Source organism: Orbicella franksi, chromosome 5 (genome assembly GCF_964199315.1).
Source record: "Orbicella franksi chromosome 5, jaOrbFran1.1, whole genome shotgun sequence".
Classification (NCBI taxonomy): domain Eukaryota; kingdom Metazoa; phylum Cnidaria; class Anthozoa; order Scleractinia; family Merulinidae; genus Orbicella; species Orbicella franksi.
The window spans coordinates 8,917,649-8,934,032 of record NC_138149.1 but is presented as its reverse complement, the minus strand read 5'-3'; the positions used below and the strand labels follow the sequence as shown (position 1 = coordinate 8,934,032).

General features: G+C 43.3%; 1 protein-coding gene across 3 annotated transcripts in view; it reads left to right on the top strand.

The window, feature by feature from the left end:
- LOC145488561 (sacsin-like) overlaps positions 1–16,384 on the top strand; it is a 44,476-nt gene that overhangs the window by 25,123 nt on the left and 2,969 nt on the right. For all 3 annotated transcript variants that reach the window (XM_081467443.1, XM_081467441.1, XM_081467442.1), the window contains 7 exons: positions 145–207; positions 606–706; positions 1,069–1,179; positions 1,808–1,955; positions 2,758–3,751; positions 4,268–4,845; positions 5,143–16,352. In XM_081467443.1, coding sequence (XP_081323569.1) covers positions 204–207; positions 606–706; positions 1,069–1,179; positions 1,808–1,955; positions 2,758–3,751; positions 4,268–4,845; positions 5,143–16,352 — 13,146 coding nt within the window. In that variant the 5' untranslated portion in view covers positions 145–203. The remainder of the gene's footprint in view (positions 1–144; positions 208–605; positions 707–1,068; positions 1,180–1,807; positions 1,956–2,757; positions 3,752–4,267; positions 4,846–5,142; positions 16,353–16,384) is intronic.

Sequence of the window (16,384 nt, the reverse complement as noted above, 5' to 3'; positions counted from 1 at the left end):
GTCCGCCATTTTAAATTCTCAGGCGGGTTACTGCTGTACACTCGTTCCCAGACTCCCGTTCCCGGTTCCCGGTTCCCAGTTCCCGTTTTAGTAACATCCCTCCAAAGCGCGCTGATTTTAATTCTTAATTGTTCTCTCATTAAGGTGATTATCAGGTGAAGGAACAGCAAGAAGCCATTTGAAGAAAATCTGAAATCTTGCTCATGGGTAGGTATAACTCATGCCATGTAAATGAACAACGACTTCAGTAAGAAACGTTGGGGTCTTTCATTTTTAGTTTTCCATATTTTGGGACCGTTTTCAATAACTCGCGTAAGGAAGCATTCTTAAATGATAGCTTTCAGGAATTAGTGCCTACGCGTAGGTTATAGAGACGTCTTTCGTCAATCCATAGTCCATGTGGTGCATGTTTAAGTCCTAATGTACCAGAATTATCAGATAATCAGAAATGTAAACTGAAGTGACATTCTTGTCTGCAAGTAACTTAAAGCCTCAATCCATCGGGAGGGAAATTATAGTAGTTCCGATATTTCTTAGGCCAGCTCTTTGTGTTTGGCTTATTTGAAACTTACCTCTAATGTTTGTTTCTTTAATTTGTTGCTCAGCGAACAATGATGACGATGGGTTTGACTTGATTCAGCCATCACTGATCCAACAGTTGAGGTCCATCCTAGATCAGTATCCTGATGATGGACAGATACTGAAGGTAAAGCACATTACTTTTGTGCAAAAATCGCCCAGATTGCAGGGAAGCAAAATTTCCTTCCTTCTGCCTGCTATAGTAAGGTTTGCAAATATCACGATATAATCCTTCTGCCAAACAGTAGCTAACAGTACAACACATAGCGAACTGGACTACCGTGGATCAATTAAGAACTGAATTACAACGTCAACTTCACATTCATCGGTAATAAAAACCAGCGAGGCTCTGTACGAGAACTCTTCGTTTATTTTTCTAACAGTCTGTATATCAGAAATTTATACACTTTGGCGTTAGATGTTAAAGATTTTCCTGTGTTAGTATATGTATTTTTGCGATTGTTTATCTCTCACGCCTCTCGTGTCTAGGAACTGATTCAAAATGCTGAGGATGCAAATGCCAGTCGAGTGAAGTTCTTGCACGACAAACACAGCCATGACACAGAACATCTTTTTGATGAGGACCTCGCACAATTTCAGGTGAACACATGGTTTTGTCTCATTTTTGATCGAAACGAACCAAAATTATGACTTAGTAACGTTGCAAATTCGCAAAATTTAAAATGCGCAGCTAACACTACGTAGAAGAAACTCACTGAATTGTTCAAGACAGAGTGATTATTGTGGTAAAATCCAAAATCCCTATAAATGGATAACTCACAATGACAGCTCAATTTAGTTTCACGGTAATTTTTGACAAAGCTAGGGCATAATACTTAGGGTTTCTTCTAATTTAATGGTCAAAGCCTTTGGGTTTTTGGGTTTTCAATGTCATGCACAGGAACGTGTCCTTGGCACTTTCCTGAACGGAAGAATATGCTTTCCGTTTATGTCTGACAAACAGATCTTTAAGCAGAAAAATGTGCATCCGTCCAATTTTATTTTGGAGAAACTATAGATACGTAGACATATATAATGCTTAAAAAGCCTAAATTTTCTCTGATGTTGTTTGATAAGGTAAGGGGAAAATCTACAAATATGTACGGCATACTGTTATAGTTGACATGACTCAACAAGTTGCGTTTGGGGACGCTACAAAAAGACACAAATCTCTTCCTAGTTCCACAGAAGCCTTCCTAATATATATTTTATTGAAATGTTCAAACAGGGCCCAGCGCTTTACGCTTACAACAACGCACGGTTTACAAGAGAAGACTGGAGGGGTATTCGACTGGTCTGTGATAGCATCAAAGTGGAAGATCCAATGAAAGTCGGCCGTTTTGGTCTTGGATTCAAGTCTGTATTTCACATGACAGGTACATGCATCTCCAGTACAATCTTAAGCGAGTTTCTTTAGGGCAAATTCATTTTTTGGTTTTTCTTCGTGATAATAGCCCAGCTTATGAGATTTCCCTTTAACAAGTCGAATTAACCAGGAGAAAACCTGCCTAAATACTGAACCTAGAGTTTGAATTTGCTTCCCTAAATACTGCTATAACAGCGAAATGTTAGTGACAATTTTTCTATTTGGATAGAGTTCTTGAATTCAGAACGCATATTCTCTCGTCGAAAATTGTCACCAATGGCTTCCCGAATTAAGTTCGACGCAAGTACGCCGTCTGAACCAGCCGTCGCTCCAAAGTCGCTCTAAAGCAAAACTTAATCAAGCTTGGTTCGGCACATGAGTGGAACGGCGTTTTGGACCGGGACTAAAAGATTTACATTTCAAACCTACTTAACGCAAAAAATTTTTCAGAGATCTACGACCAAATTTTTTGAACGCCATACTAAAAATCATCCAGTGATATGAAATCACAGAAAATCTAAGGTTCACAGAGTAACAACTAGGTCTACACGTATGCGCCCTCTTAATCATAACTGAAGCTGAGAGCCTGCTTAAAGACTCACATTTTTTTGTTGAACCTGGTGAATTTCCAACACAGCTGCAAAATAACCTTTACAATTCTTGTCTTTTTTTAGTTAATTAAATTGGCCTATTTTGTTTAGAAAAGTGAAACAATTGTTTCAAGATTGAATTCAATATTCCGTTACTTAAAAGAAAGTCCTTCACACCATAGTGGTCCTCTTAGTTATGTTTGTGTTGCTCTTCTATCTCAGATTTACCAAGTTTACTCAGTGATTCCCAAATTGGCTTCATTGACCCTCATGGTGTTCACTTTTCTGACAAGCGCCACAGAAGAACAGGAAAGCACTGGCGACTCAATGAAGATCGCGCAGAGATGGACGAAATACCAGACCAGTTCCTTCCTTACAAGGGAATCTTTGACTGTACGGAAGATGTTTTTTCCCAGGGATTTTACGATGGCACCTTGTTCCGTTTCCCTTTCAGGACCAGACCATCCGAGTTGTCACAAACACTCTACTCTGCTGAGAAGATGGATACACTGTTTGAAAGTTTTGAGGCTGACGCTCACTTGGTTCTCCTGTTTCTTCAACACCTTGAATCGATCGAGCTGTATGTTAGAGAAGAATCAGAGTCTGATCCTGAAAGGACCTTTCAAGTGAGAATCGCCGATCAAAGTCTCCAAATAGTTCGAGGGAAGAGAAAGGAGTTTCTCTCAAAGTTCAAACCTGGAAAAGTGATGATGGAATCTGTCACTGTAACCTACCCTGTCACGATAGAGACAGTAAAGTTAGGCTCGCACGTGAAGCAGCATTCTTTCCTAGTTACCAATTACTTTTGTGGAGGGGAGGTTTCTATGGGGTTTAAGAGGCTGATGACAGATAAAGAGCTTAACTATCTACCTATGGTAGGTGTCGCCATGGCACTGCCAACAGGTCCGAAACTGCAAATGCCCGACATCAAAGGCCACGTGTTTTGCTTCTTGCCTCTGCCGGTGCAAAAGAGGAGCTTGACAGGTTTGCCAGTGCACGTTAACGGCTTCTTTGCTTTGAGTCAGAACAGGCGTTATATCAAATCTCCAAATGCGGATCAAGAGGATCGGGAGACCTGTGGTCGGCAGCTGACGGACAAGTCGTTACTATGGAACAGGTATCTTCTCGGGGAAGCCATACCCAGAGCGTATACCACGATGATTTTGGAAGCCATTAACGAGAAATCATTTTTCGTACCAAAGACAGCCATCTTCAAGTAAGTGTCATTTTTTCAGGGCAGTGACTCGGTTAATAACTGTCTTGCGCTTGGATAAATATATCTCCAACAGTGAAATATTTGTTGTTGCTGGTCCTGAAACGTGCTTTCACGTGAGTTATAGATTGTTAATTCTATGCTCAGAAGTCATCCCTGGTTGAAAGCACATGACATGTCTTAAGTATTTTTGTACCCATGTTCTTTCCACGAAGCGTAGTTTGTGGAACTATTTGACGTGTGGCAGTAATCCAGACTTGTTGAAAAACGTTATTTTATTCAAACACGGAGTATGTAGTGCATCGAAGTTCTCTTTTTCACAATTTAATTAGGCTTGATTTGCAGGCGCTGTTCTCTGAACCCACGAGAGCTGAGAGAGCGGCGGAAATTGCGCTTAGAAATGATGTATTTTCAAAAATGTCTACAAGGCTGTAGTATATATTGGAAAGAGCATTGCTTGCTATACTGGTATCGAAACCAGGAATCTGATGAAGTGTTACGCTTATTTGTTTCTTGCAGGGCATGGCCAGATATCAGCTCCATTGACCCAAAGTGGGAGAAGATAAAAGAACCATTGTTTACCCTGCTACTGCAGAAAAAAGTTGTTTATACCCCAGCACATCTTGGTCAGTGGCTGACAGTACAGAAAGTCGTCTTTGACCTGCTGTCTAGAGATGAACCTAAAGAGCTGCTTCAGCGAGTGTTACTAGCAGCTGATGTGCCTGTCGTCTCAGTGCCGAGTCATGTCGCAGACGCCATTTTGTGCTATGCAGGGGCTTCTGTAAAGAATATCACACCCAGTGGCACAAGAGCAGCACTGAAGCAAGTCCCTTCTTGTTACCAGAACCTTAATAGACGAGAGAAACTACTACTTCTTCAGTTTTGTCTTAAAGACCGCAAATTTGACGAACTCTGCGGCTTGAAGTTGTTGCCCCTCTCCAATGGCGCCTTCACAACATTTTCATATCGGGGAGAGAAAATTTATATTTGCTCGCCTCATCATCCCCGAGAACTTTTTCCTGGTCTAGGACACCGTTTCATTGATGACACAGTCGATGGGGACGTCATTAGGAAGCTGGAAGATGCAGCTGACCAAGGTATAATGTTTTTTTGGATACGAGTATGGTTATATCTTACCCAGCAATTGGTTATTCTTTATTTTACTATCTAAAGTAGTTAATGGCATTCCTTTCATAAGTCGTATGGCACAGTGGAAAGCAGAACGGTCTTACAACGAATAAGCTTACCAAAATTGTAACAAAGACAACTGAAGCATGTCGGTATTTATCATTTAATTCTTTTCCGTTGGCATAACAACATTATGGTGAAAAACGTCCTAATATTAAGTGTTTTACGACGGAGACCGTCACTATGTTGTTATGTTTGTTTGACAGAAGATACGCAATTACGGCTATTGTGCGAGGAAGATGTACCATCTCTTCTTTGCGAGGCCCTACCACCTGAGTGGAGTAGGGGTAATACCGTTCCGTGGTACCCCGATGACAGTAATCACAACCATCCTCCAAGAGACTGGATCAAGGTTGTCTGGAGATATCTTCAAGAACATTTCACCACAGAGGAAGATATTCAGAGACTTGGAAAACTACCTCTGATTCCACTAGACATGACACAAACGTCTGTAACCTTGGTTCGACTTTGCAGCCCTTCAAAAGTTGTTGTCAAATCCCTAAGTTATGATTGCCTAGACGATTCACTGACGAATGTTTTAAGGAAGCTTGGTTTAATCATCATGAATGATTTTCCCGCCTATTTAAGACACCATCCCGCTGTCTTGGGGACGTTTGTACATTCACCTTCTGTACAAGGCGTTTTGCAAGCAATGGCGTGTTCCTCTAGCCAGATGGCAGCAGCTGGAAGGTTTTCAGAAATCGTGTGCACGATGTTATCTACCAACGACAAGCACCTCCTCAGGTCATTTCTGGCCCGTGTGAGACGGTCATCTGTGGGACAAGCGGAGTACAATCTTCTGTGTTCGCTTCCCATTTTCCAGACGCTGTCCAAGAAGTTCGTATCAAAGGAGGAGGTTCTTTGTGCAACGGTTGCTGATTCTCTTCCGGTTCCACCTCTGCGAGAGCTGATTGACATTACCGAGCACGATTCCAAGACTTTAGCAGTTCTTTTAGACGTCAAGATTCTAACGCCAACTGAGTTACTCTGCCAAATGGTGTTTCCAGACATACAGCGAGGAAAGTACACTGGAGAGCAGATTGACCAACTCATGACTTATGTACTGGAAAACCACACTTATGAAATTCGCAAAAATGGTTCTTTCAAACAGAAATTACAAGCCTTGCCCTTTGTCTCCAAACATCGGGGGCGCGGAAGAGCATCAGACCTCTTTGATCCCAGAAACATGGTCCTCAAGAAAATATTTGTGGACGAAGATGTCTTCCCCACAGTCAAGTACGCCGAACGTTCTGTACTCGCCATGTTAGAGGAACTTGGAATGAAAAACGAGGACAGCATCACTGGATACGATTTGTACCAAAGTGCCAAATTGGTAAGTGGGCTTACTCACCTTCCAACTGCAGAACGGAAATCGAGGGCAATTTTGCAGTTCCTCAGTGAAAATCCTCAAAACTTGTTGGAGTCACTCAATGGACAACCGTTAGGAGCCTTACTGAAGGACATTCCCTGGGTTTCAAGATTACGAAAAAGGCCCCCTAACTATCCTCCGGGACTGGCATGGTTTGAAGAGGGCGAAGAAAATGGCAAACACTTTTTCAAGCCAACTGAAGTGAGAAGTCAGTCCCTTGCGAACCTTATTGGAACGGTTATGCCTCTTGTGGAAGTACAGCCATCCGGTCAAGTTTCCAAGTATTTTGGCTGGCAGTACCCACCCGGTGTCTTCCAGGTCATTCAGCATTTGCAGAATGTGATCAGATCGTATTCAAAAGAAGAAAAACCGCTCTTTATGGTTGTGGTAAACGAAATTTACTTGCTGCTAAGTCGGGTGCCAGCAAAGGACGTTGATAAGGATCAGGCATTTGACTGTTTGGAAGAATTTGATTGGGTGTGGAATGGAGATGGCTTTTCCTCACCTAGCCATGTGCTTTTCAGCAAGCCACACATTGATCTTACACCCTACACACATTCTCTTCCTAGCGACATGGCTAAGTACGCTGAGCTGTTTTACCGTTTTGGCATGAGGGAAAGCAGTAATCCAGCTGTTCTGGTAGAGGTCCTTCACATGATTAAAGAGAAGTATGATGATGGAATTGTCCTGTCCAGCGCTTTGGAAGTAAAGCAAGATCTTCAGTTATCCGTCAACATTGTGAATGAGTTGGCAAGTGGGCAGTTGACAGAAGAGCTAAAAAGGCAAATTGTTCTACCAACACACACTGACGACAACTCACATGTAAGGCTTGAGCCAGTGGAGTGCTGTATGTACTGCGACCACGATTGGTTGAAGAGAGAAGGTGACGATGAAGACATGGACTATTTTTATGTACACCCCAATGTCCCTAACAGTACAGCCGAACGCCTTGGTGTTCGAAGCCTCACCAATAGAATTCTGGACGCGGATGAGCTGTACATAGGAGAAGAGTTTGGACAGGAAGAGAGGCTTACTACTCGACTGAACCGACTTCTGGAGGAGTACACGGATGGATTTTCAGTTCTAAAAGAGCTTGTGCAAAACGCAGACGATGCCGGTGCCACTGAAGTCAGATTTCTCTATGATGAAAGAATGAACGAGGATGCCATGACTTGCTTGATTGACGAAGGCATGAAAGGTTGTCAAGGTCCTGCTTTGTGGGTCTATAACGACGCTGAATTCAGAGATAAAGATTTTGAGAACATTGCAAAACTCAACGAAGCAACAAAAGAGCACGATACCGAAAAGATTGGTAGGTTTGGGCTTGGCTTCAATGCGGTGTACAATTTGACAGATGTGCCCATGATCTTAAGTAGGAACTATTTTGTCATTTTTGATCCTCACACGTCATACCTCGGGAAGGCCATCAGGAACAAAAGGAAGCCAGGGATGAAGATCAATCTCAACAAAGATGTGAAGAGGCTTTGCAAATTCGCAAATCAATTCAAACCATTTAACGGCATCTTTGGCTGCGATTTGCATTTGAGCAAGGAAGACAACTCATTTAATGGAACGCTTTTTCGATTTCCGTTGAGGACTCGAGAGCAAGCCCTGGGAAGTGAGATAAAGAAGCTGAACTACGACGACCGCGAAATACGAGAGTTGCTACAAATGCTCATTCATAGGTCGAGGTCTTTGCTTCTTTTTACACAAAATGTTCTGCGTGTGGAAATCTACAGTTTGCCAAGAAAAACAAGTCAAGAGTCTCTGCCTGCTTTGATGTTTCAGGTCTCCAAATCAATGTCCCAGGAAGGAATTCTTCGAGAATTGTCTTTCCCGGTGACATTACCAGTTACTGCAAAGAAACTGGATGCTGGAGAGCAGCGTTTCCTGAGGCAATGTTGCTTTCTTCAAGCGTCATCGAAGGTAGCGAGGGAGGCAAGATACCACACTGTCCATCCAAGTAAATTCCCTGAATGTTCCATAGTAGTTGATATCGATTGTCGTTTTACTACACTGGGCTTGAAGTTCTTTAACGGTTTCGGGTGTCTTGGTCATGAGCGTTTCACGTGGCTCGTGGTTTCTGCAATGGGCAATGGTTCAGCAATGCAGTTTGTGGAAACCGACGAAAGTCTCCTTCCATCAGGTGGAGCAGCTGTTCGTTTGGTACCAACTGGAAATAAGACATTTTTGCCATTGCCTGCTAAAGTTGATGGGGATGAACCAACGCATAATGGTGTCATCTTCTGCTATCTTCCACTTCCAATCCATAGTGGCCTACCATTGCACATTAATGGAGCTTTCGCATTAGCTGCTAACAGACGTCACTTACAGTCGAAAGTTGAAGACGACAAGAGATGCCACGGCTTCGACTGGAACAAAGTACTTATGCAAGACTCCATTTTGTCTGCCTATTTTTCTCTTCTTGAAGACATCAAGTCAATTGTTCCAGATGACGGCTCTTATAAGTGCCATGCATTATGGCCAAAGGCTGATGAAGTACATAGAGACTGTTGGCCTGTCCTGCAGTCCTTCTATGAACAACTTGCCGTTGGAGATCATGCCCTATTCTCCGCAGATGGACGTAAATGGGTTGACATACGTCATGTAGTGTTTCTCGATCCAAGGTTTCGCTTGGAGCCTCAAATAGGTGACACTTCATTTGCCGTGCTTCAGACGTTGGCTAAAGAAGACGAAGTGGTAATCGATTTGCCAGCAGACGTGTTCCAGTCTTTTCACGATTGTGGTCTGTGGGAAATAATTCAGACTAGAACGTACGACAAGAGACGTTTTTTCCATCAGATTTTCTTTCCAAACATTCTGAAAGTTCGTTCAGACCTGAGAGATGTATTGGTGCTGCATGTTTTGGATAACAACATTAGAGATCTAGATGAACTGATAAAGACGCATGCCAGTATTCCAGCATCACCCCGTGGCAAAAGTCTGAAGTGTCCTAGCCAACTTGTAAATCCAAACACAGAAATATCCACTCTATTCTGCCCTGACGATGGCAAATTTCCTTGTGGAACTGACGAAACCTTTCTTAACCGTCAACGACTAACCAAACTTGAACAGCTTGGAATGGTGTCAGATGTTCTTCCTTGGAAGGAGATTGCAGAGAGAGCAGAGAGTATCGACAGGATAAATGCAGTTGACAGCAAAGCGGCAGTCAAGCGTGTAAAGGTGTTGCTCTCATTTATTCAAAAGAAAATGAAAGGCAAGGGTAAAGGTCCTACAGAACCCATTATGACACGCCTTGTAGAGGCTAAATTTCTCCCAGTTCTTCGAAAACCAGAGCACTTTCCCCTTCCCTGGAAAGGAGACGAATTTCAACGCAGAAGAAAGCTTCTGGTCGCACCAAAAGATGTATTCCTGAAGGAAAAGAAGTATCTTGTATGTTGCACGGAGCCCCTTGTTGACCTGGAAATCCACAAAAAGGTGACAGAATTGTTGAAGTTGAGAAACAAAGAAGTCAGCATTCAGCATATAATGAGCCAGCTTGAAGAAGCAATATGCACTGACATCGATTCATTGGATCGCGAAGGTTATGACGAAGTCAACCGTGTTTGCACTGAGGCGTATTCCTTTCTGCAGGGAATGATGAGCAGTCACAGCCCTGAGATCATGCAATTTTTAGTTGACAAGAAGTTCATTCTATCAGGGAAGAGATTTCTCCCTGCAGACCAGGTGGCCCTGGAAATTAACGCAAACTGCTCTCCGTACCTTTATAAGCTTCCAGAACATCTTGCCGATTCCTGTTCCGATATCATGAAACTTGCTGGCGTGAAAGAGAAGTTTGAGGAGAAAGATTTCATCTCAAGTCTTCAACGGGTAGAGCGACATTTCCATGACAGGCAACTTGATGAGGAAACTCTAGAAGTGACAGTCCACATGGCGATTCAACTAGGGGAGATACTCGAATGGTCAACTGGCGATTGTTCAAAAATACCTGATAAATGGGGATCTATTTATCTTCCTTCCTGTAAGAGAGTAATGCGACCAGTATCTCAACTTTGTATGAAGGACTGCCCTTGGATATCCGATGATGATGACGACGAAAGTATTCAATTTGTCAGTGAGAAAATTCCGTGGCCAACATGTTCTCACTTGGGTGTTAAAACACGAAGAGACGAAGCCCTACAACATCATGACTTTGGGCTTCCCTGTGGACAACGAGAGAAACTCACAACTCGTCTGAAACGGATTCTTACAGGTTACCCATGTGAGAAGGACATCTTGAAAGAACTTCTTCAAAATGCAGATGATGCGCGAGCAACCGAAATTTGTTTCATAAAGGACCCAAGATACCATCCTGATGAAAGAGTGTTGAAAGAAAGCTGGAAACCACTGCAAGGTCCGGCATTGTGTGTATACAACAACAAACCTTTCACTAATGCAGATATCAAAGGAATACAAACCCTTGGCGAGGGTAGTAAGGGCGATGATCCAAACAAGACCGGCCAATATGGTGTCGGATTCAATGCTGTCTACCACTTGACTGATGTGCCCTCATTCATGTCAAGGGGAAAAGAAATTGGAGATGTGTTGTGTGTATTCGACCCACATTGCAAGTATGTCCCGAATGCAACCGATAAAGAACCTGGCAGAATGTATAAAGACATAGAGAAAATGAGAACAAAGTTCCCAGATGTCTTCCCTTGTTATCTCGAGGATCTTTTTTCCATCCAGAATTCAACAATGTTCAGGCTTCCCCTACGAACGGAGGAAATGGCACCAACTTCTAACATATCGTCAGCTGTGGTAACAGTGAAGAAATTAGACGAAATGATGGAAGACCTGAAGAAGGAGCTTTTCGACATTCTCCTTTTTGTTAACAATGTGAAGAAGATTAGTCTTTGTGGAATAGATAAATCATCAGGGAAGCTGACGGACAGATACTCTGTTGAAGTGCTTCTCTCCGAAGATGATGACAGAAAGAGGAAAGCATTCGCTGATTGTATCAAAGGGATCGGGAATCGTGTGAAAGAGAGCAACAATTCCCTACCCACAAGCGTAAATGTCCAAAAGTGTATGTATACTATGAAGTTGAGAGATTCATCCGGCAGAGAGGAAACATGGTTGATTGTCCAACAGGTTGGCTTTGAGAAAGCGGTGGACAAGAGAATTGTCGATGCTTTTAGGAGACAAAAGCTGGGGATGCTTCCTCGAGGTGGTGTTGCGTGCCTTCTGGAAAGTACAAACTCGAGGGAGCAGCTAGATAGGAAGAAGAAAGCGTACTGCTTTCTTCCACTTCCACTTGAAACAGATTTGCCAGTTCACATCAATGGGCACTTTGCATTGGACCACGAGGCAAGGAGAAATTTGTGGAGAGATGTAACCGGCAACTACAGGACTGATTGGAACAATGCCTTGTTGCGCGACGTCATTGCGTCATGCTATCTGACCCTTCTAGACGGAGTTCGCGTTTTCCTCCATTTGCCTATCGTTCAGGATCGTGCTGAATCTCGTACTGAATCTCGCAGTAACTGCAGAAGTACGACTTTACGAAAGTTAAGTACATATGAGGAGCTCTTTCCAAGGTTACCCATAGAGGATACGTACTGGAAGACATTGGTTGAGGCAGTCTACCAAATGATGAGCAAAAAGAAGATGCGCTTGATCCCATTAGTGAGGAAAGCGGAAGAGAATTCTAGCTGCCGCCGTGAGGAATCGTACGGTTCTGAGAGAGTCCAGGTAGAGTGGTTTCCACTGTCAGGTACCGGAAAAGATAAAATCTACTTCAACAATCTCGAAATAAAAGGCTGTTTTGCTGCCACACCCCGAAAATGTGGCCTTGAAAGCAAAGAAGAGAAAGAAAAAAGAATAAAAAGAGAAGAAGGAAGAATCAGGCGGAAGTCCAAATTTGAAGAAACCTTGCTCGAGACTGGTTTAAAACTTGTCGCATTTTCAATGACCACTTTCGAGTCACTCAAGAAGGCAGAAGTGGAGGTGGTTTGTGTTTCACCCACTGCAGTTATGGATTTCTACAAATCGTTTGGTGATCCTGATCCGCTTTGCAATGTTGGGAAGATTCCATGCCCTGTGAACAAGACACCATTCAAAAACGAACAAGGAGTGATCCGTGTCCTCAAGTACTGCAAAGACGACGACCATTTTTTGAAGAGTCTCTCTGGACTTCCACTGCTTCTTACTGAGGACAACAACTTGAATGCTTTTAGCGAAAGTAATCCCCGATGTCTGAGTCGCTACCAAAATATTTTTCCATGTTCCCCGTCCATTTTTGTTCACAGAGAAGTCCGTAGCGACATTTTTAGCAGCCCCGAATGCGTAAAGTACCCCGTTTTTCGACCTTTGGATGTACAAATGTTCGCTTCGTTGTTACACCAAACCCTACCGTACAGCTACATAAGCGAAGATCACTATGTGAAATGGTGCCCAGATGACCCATCTGCCACCTTGCCTAATCACCAGTGGATCTATAGGGTTTGGAGCTTCTTGCAAGAGTTTGTCAACGATGCAATGACTAAAGCAGAGATAACTGAGGACTGTAAAGAAGAATTCATTCGTACGCTGCTTTCGCCACTATCTAAATGGTGCCTTCTTCCCGCAACGAAAACGATCCACGTGGAAAGATCCTCCACATCTTTTTCTTCAAAGACTGTTGTGAACAAACGAATATTGACAGATCATTTCTTGGTGCCGCTTTGTATGGCTGAAACTGTTCTTGACTTTTCTGACTGTGGTATCTCAGATCGGAATCTGGCTACTATTGTAGGATCTTTGGGCTTACCAAAGGTTAATTCAGTAGTAATTACAACAATATACTTGCTTACCACACCTTACACCAAACCAGATTCGTACCAGTTCGTACGTAATCTCGTAGCCTCTCTCAAGACACCAAAGTCCCTTCTTACAGCACTCAAACAGGCTCTAGAAACGGATCCTCTTTCCCTTGAGGGGAAATTACAGCCCTCACATGCAACAGTTGTCCTAGAGTACTTTAACCGGAACGTGCAAAGTCTCACAGATGTTGACAAAGAAATCTTGAGGAAGCTGCCATTTTACCCCACAGCAAGAGGTGGTCTTGCAAAACTCGAGGAGAGAAAATCGTGTATTATACCTGATGAATTACCCGAAGAAGAGATGGATGTTGTGGAATCAGTTCTTGACTGTTTGTTTTTGAAATCCAACTCAAGCCTGTCAGATCTTTATGAATTCTTGGACGTTGAAAGTGTCTCTCCTGTTGAAGCGTATCTCGAGTTTGTTTTCAAATGTTTTCCGTATTTCAGTGAAGAAGGAACATTGGCTCATATCAGATATATTTGCCAATTTCATTATTCAGGAAGTTCAAAACAGAAAAATGAAAGAGAAATCGGGAGGCAAAAGCTGTTAGATTATTTGAAAACAGTGAAGTTCATTCCAAACAAGGACGGCACGTTGATGACTGCGTCGAGTTTCTGTGATCCCCGAATTCCTGTTTTCAAGTCCATGCTAACAGAGGACGAGTTTCCACCAGACCCTTTCGCTTCAGAAGAATGGTTGCCCTTTTTGGAAATGATAGGCCTGGTGCAGAATGTTTCTAAAGATGATTTTCAGAGATTTGCTACAGAAGTTGCACACGAAGCTGCCACAAAGCGAAATAAGAATACATTCACGAGGTCACGTATTCTGGTGGATCACCTAATCTCTCGACCCAATGTAGTGGGTGAAGGTCTTTTACAAATGGTCTGTGATATTCCCTTCGTAGCTGCAGACCCTGTTACAGAACCACTGCTAACAGTCTGTCGAGCTTTAGGCGCAACAATGGATGGCGAAGTTCCCTTCATTGCATTCAAAGGGGCAGTTTTCAAGGATTACGAAGACATCGTATGGACGAAAGCACACTTGCTTCCAGGGTGGGCAGATCCAAGGTCTCGTCAATACGAATTTGATCGTCCTCATGGTGTCAACATCGAGCAGTACTGCAATTCTTTTCTCGCCCAGCTCCAAATTGTGAAGAAGCCATCGGTAAATCTTGTAGTTAGTCATTGCGAAAACATTTGCATCCATTTTGAACGTAAAAGGAAGATACAAACTGCTTCACTTGAAGAACGCTCCGCGGTAATGGCGGTCATGGAAAGTATTTACGCCTTCCTGCAGGTCAACGCGACCACAGGATATGAAGCGAAAAGGCTCCTCGAAACTACTCCATGCATTTTAGTTGAAGAAGGAAAGAGGTTCATTCTGCCCAGTCAGGCAGTCCTTGAGTTGTACGAAAGTCTTGAGATTAAGCCATATCTATACAAAATTCCCCCCGAATTTGGCAAGTTTCAGCGATTGTTTGAGTACCTGGGCTGTTCCAAGGCTGTTCGAGCTACCCATTATGCCATGGTTTTGGAGATGTTGCAGGAAAGTAGCCGGGATGACAAATTGCACCAAAATGAAATAAGAATGTGTTCCAAGGCAGTGAAAGGTTTCTTTGCAAGGCTTCAAGACGATCCTGTTGAAGCGTCAGCAGTATGTAATCTGTACTTACCAGCGACGTTTCCTGAATATCTGTACCTACCACCAAAGTTTCCAGAAACGCGCTCCTCTGATAAGCCTCTGAAAAAAATCCCTATGACTTTGCACAAGTCCACCGAGCTGGTTTTCGATGATGTACCTGCTTACGGACCAAGGATCGCGAGGCTCAACATACGTTTTGTGCTTGAGCTTAGCCTGCTGGATGCCAGACCAAAATCTGCCATGACAAACTACGAAGAGCTAATGATGAAATTGCCTACACCTTTACAACCAGTGATGCTGTCCTCTGTGGTAAAAGAAAAACTCACCGACGGTGCAATAGTGACAAGTGGGGCTGTCAGTGCATTGACGACGAGGCTTTTGTCTGCTCAATTTGTACAGGGCATTATCAGAATTGTTCGACACGTTGACTCGCAGAAGAAGCAATTTGATGAAGGAATAGCCGCTGATATTGAATATGGTCTTCGAAACATAGAGCTTTGTGCCGTAGAAAGCCTTAAAACCTCACTCTTTCACAACGGTCAACTCATTTCCGGAAGTGAGGAAGATGTACCATTCTTTCAAGAGAAAGTTGTGGTGTCTGGCAAGGAAAAGTTGAAGGTGTATTTGAATTCTGTAACAGGAATGAGCAACGCTGCCTCCTTGATAGCCCAGGTAATTGAAGAGATTTATGGTGAGCTTCTGGGAAAGAAAATGGTACTAATTCCTGAGATGTTGCATTGTCCGCTTGGTGACATATGGCCTCTACTGGATAGGAGGCGCATTCGACGAGATGACACCTATGATGGAACAGATATGGGCATTTATGCAGAGCCAGGTGGCTTTATTCCAATCGAGGAGCATCATCTGCTGAATGACGCCTTTTTGGAATTTGAACCTGGGGAATATGTGGGTTATCAGCTACATGACCCGAGTCTCCAACTCGAGGAAGGGGTCGCTACGTACATCTACGCTGTGATTATCAAGGAGGTCGAAGTGATGGATGAAGATGCTATCCTCTTGACAAAGATGTACCAAATCAACATTGGATACGACAAAGAACCGATTGAGGTCAATGCTGCCGTCTTGTACAAATTCCACCGTATACAAGATATATCTGAAAGGGAGAAAGAACGCCCCAGAAACAGAAACAAAGAGGCGATTTTTGGAGAGATTTCAGAGCAACTGGAGGATGCATGGAGACTACCAGAAGAACAAAAACGACAAATCGTGAAGCGGCTAATTCTACGTTGGCACCCAGAGAAGAACTTGGGAGATGAAGAATTCTGCTCAGAGGCGTTTGAGCACATCAAGAATACAATCTCGCAACTGGGTGGCTCTTACGACGAATATATTGATGCTTGGGTAACACGTGCAATAGAGCATGGCACGCGGCGTGAGGAGTACAAAGAAAGACTCGCTAATTTGGACGTTTCCTTGGAATCGTCATCACGTCAAATTCCTCCAAGGTTCTGCCTTAGAAATCCGCAGCCTGAAGAGGCTAAGCGTTGGTTCAGACAGGCTGAAGCTGACCTTGCAGCCGGTACAAATGAAATTGATTCCAGAAGGCCTTCTTTTGAGTGGGTATGCTTTAAATGCCATCAGGTAAGAAAGGCTTTGTTTGGTTAATTTGCCGG